At 43.2% G+C, this 10376-nt stretch overlaps 1 protein-coding gene across 1 annotated transcript; it reads left to right on the top strand.

Moving 5' to 3' along the window:
• Window positions 1-8778: 8778 nt before the first annotated feature.
• LOC111821458 (uncharacterized) lies at window positions 8779-10163 on the top strand. The gene is made up of 2 exons (XM_023736139.1): window positions 8779-9284; window positions 9374-10163. Exons 1-2 carry the CDS (start codon window positions 8779-8781, stop codon window positions 10161-10163), a joined length of 1296 nt encoding a protein of 431 aa, XP_023591907.1.
• The last annotated feature ends 213 nt before the right edge of the window (window positions 10164-10376 follow it).

Here is a 10376-nt window from a genome sequence, read left to right as displayed (position 1 = left end):
GTCCAGTTGTGAGGATTTTTGTTTTCTTTATGTTGAGGTGTAATCCATACTGAAGGCTGTAGTCTTTGATCTTCATCAGTAAGTTCTTCAAGTCCTCTAGTTTCGGCAAGCAAGGTTGTGTCATCTGTATATCACAGGTTGTTAAATGAGTCTTCCTTCGATCCTGATGCTGCATTCTTCTTCAAATAGTCCAGGTTCTAGGGTTAGTTGCTCAGAGTACAGATTGAGTAGGTATGGTGAAAGGATACGACCCTGACACTCACCTTTTCTTATTTCAAACCACACAGTATCTCCTTGTTCTGTTCAAATGACTGCCTCTTGGTCTATGCACAGGTTTCTCATGAGCACAGTTAAGTGTTCTGGAATTCCCGTTCTTCATGATGTTATCCATAATTTATTATGACCCACACAGTTGAATGCCTTTGCATAGTCAATAAAACACAGGTAAACATCTTTCTGGTATTCTCTGCTTTCGGCCAGGATCCATCTGACATCAGCAGTGACATCCCTCCTTCCACATCCTGAATCTGGCTTGAATTTCTGGCAGTTCCTGTTGACGTACCACTGCAACCATTTTTTTGAATTATCTTCAGCAAAATTTTACTTAGGTGTGATATTAATGGTATTTTCAGTAATTTCCTCATTCTGTTGGATTATCTTTCTTTGGAATGGGCATGTATATAGATATCTTCCAGTCAATTGTCTAGGTAGCTGTCTTCCAAATTTCTTGGCATAGACGAGTGAGTGCTCCTGTTGTTGCATCTGTTTGTTGAAACATCTCAGTTGGTATTCTGTCAATTCCTGGAGCCTTGTTTTTCGCCAGTGCCTTCAGTGCAGCTTGGACTTCTTCCTTCAGTACCATCAGTTCTGGATCATATGCTACCGCCTGAATGTGGACCAGTTCTTTTTGGTACAGTGACTCTGTGTATTCCTTCCATCTTCTTTTGATGCTTCCTGCATTGCTCAGTATTTTGCCCACTGAATCCTTCAGTATTGCAGTTTGAGGCTTAAATTGTTTTCTTCAGTTCTTTCAGCTTGAGAGATGCCGAGCGTGTTCTTCACTTTTGATTTTCTAACTCCAGGTCTTTGCATATTTCATTATAATACTTTGTCTCCTCGTGCCACCGTTTGAAATCTTCTGGTCACTTCTTTTATTTCATCATTTCTTCCATTTGCTTTAGCTACTCTCTTTTTAAGAGCAAGTTTCAGAGTCTTTTCTGGCATCCATTTTGGTCTTGTCTTTCTTCCCTGTCTCTTTAATGACCTCTTGCTTTCTTCATGTATGATGCCCTTGATGTCATCCCATACTCATCTGGTTTTCCTTCATTAGTGTTCGGTGCATCAAATCTTTTCTTGAGATGGTCTCTAAATTCAAGTAGGATATTCTCAAGGTCGTACTTTGGCTCTCGTGGGATTGTTTTAATTTTCTTCAGCTTCAGCTTGAACTTGCATATGAGCAACTGTTGGTCTGTTCCGCAGTCAGTCCCTGACCTTGTTCTGTTCTGACTGATGATACTGAGCTTTTCCATCGTCTCTTTCCACAGATGTAGTCAATTTGGTTCCTGTTTCTACCATCCGTTGAGGTCCACATGTATAGTTGCTGTTTATGTTGTTAAAAAAAGGTATTTCCAATGAATAAAGTCATTGATCTTGCAAAATTCTATCATGCGATCTTGGTGTTTCTATCAGCAAGGCCATGTTTTCCATCTGTGGATCCTTCTTTGTTTTCAGCCTTTGTGTTCTAGTCACCAGTAATTATCAGTGCAGCATGATTGCATGTTTGATCAATTTCAGACTGCAAAAGTTGGTAAAAATCTTCAGTTTCTTCATCTTTGGCTTAGTGGTTGGTGCATAAATTTGAATAATAGTCGTATTTACTGGTCTTCCATGTAGACGTATGGATACTATCCTGTCGCTGGCAGTGTCATACTTCAGGGAAGATCTTGAAATGTTCTTTTTGATGATGAATGCAACACCATTCCCCTTCAATTTGTCATTCCTGACATAGTAGACCATCGGATCGTCCAATTCAAAATGGCCAATACCAGTCCATTTCAGCTCACTAATGCCCAGGATATCGATGCTTATGCATTCCATTTCGTTTTTGATTATTTACGTTTTCCTAGATTCATACTTCATATATTCCACGTTCCGATTATTAATGGGTGTTTGCAGCCGTTTCTTCTCATTTTGTGTCATGCCATATCAGCAAATGAAGGTCCTGAAAGTTTGACTCCATCTGTGTCATCAAGGTCAACTCGACTCTGAGGAGGTGGCTCTTCCCCAGTCGTATTTTGAGTGCCTTCCAACCTGAGGGGCTCATCTTCTGGCACTATATCAGGCATTGTTCTGCTGCTATCCATAAGATTTTCACTGGCTAATTTTTTAAGAAGTTGATCGCCAGGTGCTTCTTCCTAGTCTTAGTCTGGAAGCTCTGCTGAAGCCTGTCCGCCATGGGTGACCCCGCTCATATTTGAAATACCAGTAGTGTAGCTTCCAGCGTCACAGCAACATGCAAGCCACCACAGTATGACAAACTGACAGCTGAGTGGTCGTAAGGCAGCATATTGCCTATGTAGTTCAGCTGTTCACAGCAATAAGTGTCTTTGAAGGAAGACTCAGAATGTTAGAGTTCTCATCTCTGAGTCTTTCCAGGGTGTGTTTGGTCTGCATTTGCTTGGTACTTGCAGTGATACAGAGGTCAGTTGAAACATTCCTAATTATACCATGGGATTGATTCTAGCGCCTCAGGTAAGGAAGAGAAAATTTTCAATTGCTGCAAATGGAGTTACATTAAGTTTTATTTTAAACTAGCATCCAATAAATAGTGCAGCCAAGGAAGATCTGCTGAACCAGGGCATTATTTGGAAAACCATTGCAATATAATAACAGCTGCTTTTTTTGTATGAAGTTTGATGGGAGAAAAATTGCAAAGCTATAATATTGCAATACTATTCTTTTTATCTAGAAAAATAAAATATTAGGCTTTAGACCCAACTGTGCAAATTGTGTTTCCTTTCTAGTTTTTACTACCTCTGTGTCATGATTTTAACACATAACTTAGAACTTCTATCTCTTAAGACAGTTTCCATATGGTGTTTATGTCAGACTGGATATATTTATCTAATTTTGTGAGATTCTTTCTAGCTCCCAACACAGTTCTTGAAAGTAATACCACAGTTGTTATACTTTCTACTTACAATTTTAATGTTGTTGAGATACATCAGTTGTGTATTATAAACTTGAAAGTGCCTTGACCTCCAGTTTTCTTGTGGTCTAAGATAGATATTTCACCCAAGCTGCATAGCTGTAGTTGTGATTGCATGGATCCTTAATTTGCTTTACGTTTACCACTCAGCGTGAGCCTAGGTTTTCATTATGTTCCAGCAGTACTAGTTTTCTTATAACTTAAACTCATACCCACTTTGATAATTTACCTTCAGGTCTGATAAAAACTATTCGTTTTTCTTTAGTATACTTTCAGTATTTACTTTCTCATCCTCATTAGATTCAAACGTAATTGACACCCCACACCACTGATTCTGTTTAAAAACTTCATAAGTAATGATTCAAATATGTTTATGATTGCTTACATGTATGGCCAATTTGGAAAAAAATATGTGAAATTGAATCATGGAAATGTGTTTGAGAACTTTGTTGAAACTATATATAAAATTAAAAAATATACAGTCAGAAGTATATTATGAAACATCTCAGCAATTTAGAAAGAAGGAAGATTTGGAGCTTTGAGTGAAAATTCTAAGCCAAGTAAAAAATGCAGTCTTCATGTGGATTAGACTCTTTTGCGTCATTTCTTTTATGAGCATTCTTATTTGTTAATTATTTGGTGAGGCTAATTTTGAGACTGCCTATCTATATCATTGCCAAACCAACCATTCTCTCAAAGGAAAACTGTTTGTTTTAAAATATCTTTTTTGAGAACCTGAGTTGTGTATAAATATATGATCCAGAAAAATTCCTACAATACTTAGTATATACTGCGGTCAGTTGTAATGTTTTTTTCTAATTCTTAAATTTTAATCACCATTTTTGTCCATACATTTAGCATGTATCCCTGGGGATGCAAGTGGTTTACACTCGACTACTAAAGGTTAGTGGTTTGAACCCCACCCCCAGTGGTGCCACAGAAGAAAGGCCTGGTGATCTGCTTACATAAAGATTCCAGTCAAGAAAACTTAGGGAGCAATTCTACTCTGTAACATATGGGGTTGCCGTAGGTCGGAATCAACTTGACAGCACTAGGTTTGATTTTTTTTTTTTTTTTTGGTAGTATATGTCAGCCAGGACTTTACCTATATTATTCCTTTTAATCCTCACAGTCCTACAGGGAAGGTATGTTATACTTATTTTACAGATGAGGAAATCAGAGTTCAGAGTTTAAAGTGCCTTGCCTAGAGTCACATGGCTAAAGTCTGTGAATCAGCATGTCTTGCTTCAACAGCAGTTGTTTCCACTACAACATGCTAATTTCATGTTTTACAAAAAAAGATTATTACTCCATTAAAACCCAAGCTTTACTGAAATAAAAAATGCTTTTTAGACAATTACTGTTTCTATGAATAGACATTGTGACAAATATACTTGAACATAAAGAACTAATAATGTGTAAAAATGATTTTTCTAATGATTATGCTGACCAGAGCTGTATTGAGTTTTTATTATTGGTCCAGGGCAGTTTTGTTGTTTGTTATAAGAGGTTATGTTATAAGCAATATCCTAGTGGCTAAGAGCCCAGAATCTGGAGCCAGACTTCCTAAATTCAAATCCCAGCTGTAATTTACTGGATATGTGACCTTGGGCAAGTTAATTAACCTGTTTGTTTCCTCATCTGTAAAATGGAGTTAATAATAATGTTTAACTCATAGACTTTTTTATTAGTGTCAAACCAAGGTCCCGGGTTATCAAGAAAGACACAAGCATTGGATGGAATAACGCTTTGTTGACACAGAGAAGAGACAGAGCAAGGTCAGCTCCAGTAGGGGGCGTTGGTCTCCCATGGCCAGTGAATCGCTCCCCAAAGCAGCCGACACAGGGATGACGGTCTGCACACACACCTCTTGTGCTGCAGAAGGGGGACCTCGTTCCCTCCCCACTGGTAACAGATACAGCCATGGAGTTGGGCATATGCCACATGATGCTCACACTGAAGCCGACTGTGTACCCAGAACAGGGAATGAGTCTCCTTCATAAGGAAGAAGAAACTGGGTCAGAGGCAGAAGCTCAGTTCCCAGCCCCTATTTTCAGAGAATGTGCCTGGCCCAAGCCTCTGGTCATGCATTCCAGGTGAGAGTTGAAAGGCAGTGTGCAACAGACCATTTTCCCAACAAAACAATTAGGATTAAAGAAGAACCTTGTAAAGCATTGTGCCTGGCACACGCTATGTGCTAGGTAGATGTTACATAAATAAAATACTCTTGGCGCACATCATTCAAGAAAGGATACCATACCTTCTTACCACACTAAAAAACCCATTGCCATTGATTCAATTCCGACTCCTATTGACCCTACAGAACTGCCCCGTAGAGTTTCCAAGGAGCACCTGGTGGATTCAAACTGCCAACCTTTTGTTTAGCAGCCAGAGTTAACCACTGCGTCACCAGGGCCCCCTTACCACACTGGGGACTAATTTTTTGCCTTTTACTGGACAACCACTGAGTGTTAATTTAGAATCAGCTGTGAGCACATAAATGTGTCCTTGCTGTGTGTGACAGAAGCTATTAGGGGTTCTGAGAGTACTTATCTAATTGAGAGGCCCACACACAAAAAATAATACTGGATACAAGACCGTATATAATTAGTGCTGACATATTATTAACATTTTCGGTCCTATTATGTGTTAAACTTGGAGTTACAGTCTCGGCCCTAATGGAGTTTACAGTTTTGCAGGGAATACAGACGTCTATCAAGTGTGCAAAGAACTGTGAAGGATAAGTATGAATTAATCTGGGATCATAAAGCAGGGAACCTTAGCCTAGTCCTCTGTGGTACAGGCTATTGCTGTTAGTATACGGAAGGAAGACCATTAAAGAAACGAAAAGGCTCAGTGGTAGAAATAGAACTTAAAATGAGTCTTAATGGCTAGGTAGATACTGGATAGGCAAAAAAGATACTGGAGGATATTTCAGGCAAAGATAAATGATGTGAACAAAGAACGTCTGTGAAGTACGAGGAAATTGGTGGAGAGTACATCTTGGTGTGTTAGCGAGGAGCAATTGAGGCCCATTCATGAAATTTCTTCAAAGCCAAGCAGAGTAGTTTAGATTTGAGACGGCAAGAGTTTGGAGTGATTACTTTTAAGAATACATTATGAAACTAAGGAAGATAAACTCGCAGTTATAAGCAAGATGGAGTACAGGGAATATAGAATAGGGAGAGAGAGGGTGAGAAGGTATTGCAGTTTTCCTGCTGTGATGTGAGGCGATGATAAAAAGGATTAGCCGAACGTGGTCACATTAGGAAAGGATGGTTAGGTTCCGGATATTGTGGGTTTAGGACAAAGAGTTGATGATAACAGCACCTTGTGTCTGGATTGGTGTTAGCACTATCAAAAACAGGTTGTTTATGGAAAGGAATCTAAGTAATACAATTAGTTTAATGACTTAATTTAGTTGGAAACTTTGCTGCTGTAACAAATCTGTATGCTGCAGTCTAAGAACTGCTTAATGATTATTTTAAGATGTATGCCACTGTGATAATGAAATGGCACTTGCTATGGTGCAAGATGATGTGGACCGCTGTGAATAAGCTGTGGATCAACAGTGGAGGGGAATGCGATGGCAGCTCAGTCATTGCTTATCAGGAAAGGGGTGTGAATCATAATGAAGCTATTGGTGAAGTTTCTACAGACTTTAAGGTAATGGGTCTTTGTGATGGATGGTCGAGTGTATGCTCTGTCAAAGCATTTAATTGCAAATGTGTTACATATACACACATACATAGTTAATTGGAAATAATTCATATTGGACAATCCAGGCAAATTACCTTCAACCATTGCTTTAAAATACTTTTATTAGCGTAACATTGGAATGTCAGTTTGTGAGTATATACAAGTGTACTTTATTTTCTGAACTTGCATATTATGTATAAATGTCATTTATTTTGAAACGTGAGGCAGGTTGCTTTTTAATTTGAAAATGTGTGCTTTAAGAAATTGAGTCCCATCATCAATACCATATAAAATACAAATGATAAGACAGTGTTATTTAATTTTTAATTTGCAATGAGACTCTTGGCCAGGAGGCTGTATTGCTCAGAATTATATTATGCTGCTTTAAAGAAAAAAATCTTATTTGTCCAAAAAAGGAATCATCCATTAATACTTATTATGCCTCGTTAACTGTTTTTGGAGTCTGGACCTTAGCCCTCCCGCCTCCATGAAAGGATCAAAGTTACCTTAGTCAGCTAGTGCTGCTGTAACAGAAGTACCACCAGTGGATGGCTTTAACAAAGAGTTTATTTCCTCACAGCAGTAAAGTGGACTAAAAGTCCAAATTCAGAGCGTCAGCTCCAGGGGAAGGCTGTCTCTCTGTTGACCTTCTCATCAATCTTTCCCTGGACTAGGAGCTTCTCCCAGCAGGCACCTGGGGACCAAAGGATGCGCTCTGCTTGCTGTACTGCTTTCTTGGTGGTATAAGGTCCCCGTCTCTGCTTGCTTCTCTCTTTTGTATCTCAAGAGATTGCGTCAAGACACAATTCAATCTTGTGGATTGAGTCCTGCCTCACTAACACAACTGCTGCCCATCCTCCCTCATTAACATCATAGAGGCTGGATTTACAACATAGGAAATCCACATAATAGTGGGAATCATGGCCCAGCCATGATTGATACACACGTTTTTTGGAGGGGGGGACATAATTTAATTCATGACAAAAGTCTTTGCCCCAATCAGTCCCAAACTGTTGCTCAACAAGGTTTTCATTTCCCTCCATTCCTCACTTTTGTTATTTGCATTGGGATTTTAGTGATTGTAATGACTAAAAGGATTGCCAGAGTTAGCAAATGAAAATACAGGGCGCCCAGTTCAATGAATTTCAGATAACAGATTTTTTTTAAGTATATGAGACGTACATATACTACTAAATATTATTCGTTCAACTGAAATTCAAATAACTGGGCATTCTGTATTTTAAATCTGGCAACCTGTTAATAGTTAACTTTCTCTTTAAAACACCTACTACGAAAATCTCCAAATGGGAGACAAAGGCTAAGGAGTCTAGGCCAAGAGCATAAGAAGCTTCACAGCAGTCGGCCTTCTCCCAAACTTGGCCTAAAAAAATAAAAAAACCCGAGTCTCAGGAGCCTAGGTATAGGAGTGAGCCGTGCAGCAGCTTTCCCGCCTGTTTTCTGCGAAACGTAGCACAGTGGCTACGTCGTGGGGTGGAGCATTTATGGCTATATCCTCCTTGCAGGGGGAAAGGAGGTGCCGGAAACTTTACACCCCGGCCAGAGAACAACGTGTCCACTTAGGCGGCGGCAGGCGCCGCCATCTTCTTTGCGGGCAAAAGCGGAGAGAAGTTAGGGGCTCCCCTTTGCCCCGGTAGAGCGGATCAGGGGGCATAGCCCGCGGCCTCAGCACTTGATGACGTGGAGTCGGGGGTCCCCCTTTTGAGGCTGATTTCTAGTGACACGTCGAAGCTTGCCAAGGCGGGGAAACGGGACGCCGCCTGTCCCGGATGTAAAATGGCGGCGCAGGGGGCCGGCCTGGCGGGGCGGTCACGTGGTGGGGAGTAGCGCGCGAGCCTCCTTAAGTGATCTCTATGGCTCGTCCGGACGCACAGGAGCAGCGGAGCTCAAGACGGGCTGTGTGTCTGCGCGCGCCGAGCCCGAGCAGACGCCGCCGCCTCCCAGCCGGGTTGCAGTTTTACGGGGGTTTTGTTTTCTTCTCTGCTCCTGCAGAGCTGATCGGGATTTCACCGAAAGGTGCTGGGGAGAGGGTGACCGGGGGACTTCAGGCTGTGCCTGGGTCCTTTACCGCGGCGCTGGAGCTGGCGGCGGCCCCTGCGGGATGCGCCCTGAGCTTTCGCCCGCGCGGAGAGCCGGCGCCGAGGCGGGTGCGGGAACCGTACTGCCAATGGTGGCCAGGGCTCTTGGCCCGGTCGCCGCCCAGCCCCCACCGCGGGCTCCGGGCGGGGAGAGGCGCGGGCGGCGCAGCCCTGAGACGTGGCGGGATCGCGGTGGGGCCGGCCGGGAACTGCTGGCGGGAGGCGGGAGAAGCGCGGGAGCGCCTGCCTCTCAGGGGCCGTCCGGATCCAGTTGGCGTCTGGCAGCGCTTTTGCCGCCCATTTCCTGCTTTCGAGTGGCCCAGGGATGAGCTTCCCTCCGGGCAGTGGAGGGAGCGGCTTTCTCCGGCAGGACCCTCCGCACCGTTTCTCTTTCCAGAGCTGTTGGTTATGTACAGAACGCCCGGCTGAGCCTCCCCGGGCGCCGCCTCCGATCCCGGGAGCTCTCCGGTCGCATTGGGAACGGCCAAGCGGCGCGGCGCTGGGCGGGGTCTCCGGGCGCAGCGCGGAGGGGAAGGGGTGTCGGGCCGACATCGGCGGCGGAAGAAGGACGGAGACCGCCAGAGTCACTTAGCTCTTCCCGTCAGCATGGTTCAGTGCCTCCCGACACCATGGCCCTGGCTGAGGTAGTAGTTTGTGCTGTTGGTCGGGTTGTGATATTGCCCGCTGTGGAGATAACTGCGCAAGCTACTGCCTTGCTAGTGCTGGTGATGCTCAGCGCCGCGGAGGACAATGGCTGGGAATCCCCTTTGTTTTCCGGGGCGCGGGGGCGCGGGGACAGCCCGCGGAGCCCCGGCGCCCGGTCTCGACGAAAACCGTTACTTGTACATTTTCCTGGAAGGAGAGAAGGAATTGCGGGGAGGAGAGTGGGCGGTGATGTTTTTAAAGCTTGGGAAAGAACTAAGCCATTGGATTTGCTTTTTACTCTCAAAGGAAAAGTGAAATTGCGTAAGATATTTACGCACATAACTTTTCCACGTTTAAGTCATTTTGAGGTTTCTTTCAGTAATAAGGTAAAAAATTTCATTTGCACCTGGTTTACTTCATTCGAAAGCTGGAATGAGCTGTCCTGCAGAACTGGCGTGGGGGAGCAGAATAGTAGACCCATTAATTGGAAAGTTTATGCCTTCTTAGTATTTTAGGTCGCTCTCTTGTTTTAATATATGCTCCCGAAGCAAATTTAGGAGCCCTAGTGTTCAGTGGTTAAAGTTGTCGGCTGCTAGGCTGCTAAGCAAAAGGTGGGCAGTGGGAACTCATCACCTGCTCTGCGGGAGAAAGATGTGGCAGTCTTGCTTCTGTAAAGATTTCAGCCTTGGAAACCCTATGGGATAGTTCTACTCTGTTCTATAGCATCA

The sequence above is a fragment of the Trichechus manatus genome, unplaced genomic scaffold, assembly GCF_000243295.1.
Source record: "Trichechus manatus latirostris isolate Lorelei unplaced genomic scaffold, TriManLat1.0 scaffold00086, whole genome shotgun sequence".
Lineage (NCBI taxonomy): Eukaryota > Metazoa > Chordata > Mammalia > Sirenia > Trichechidae > Trichechus > Trichechus manatus.
This window is presented reverse-complemented; position numbering and strand designations above follow the sequence as displayed.

What these genes read in the sequence shown, in the direction of transcription:
- LOC111821458 (XM_023736139.1), top strand. Translation starts at nt 8,779, where the DNA reads ATGGCTCGTCCGGACGCACAGGAGCAGCGGAGCTCAAGACGGGCTGTG. An exon ending in CCGGATCCAGTTGGCGTCTG is followed by an intron (nt 9,285 to 9,373) that starts GCAGCGCTTTTG and finishes TTTCTCCGGCAG; the next exon opens with GACCCTCCGCACCGTTTCTC.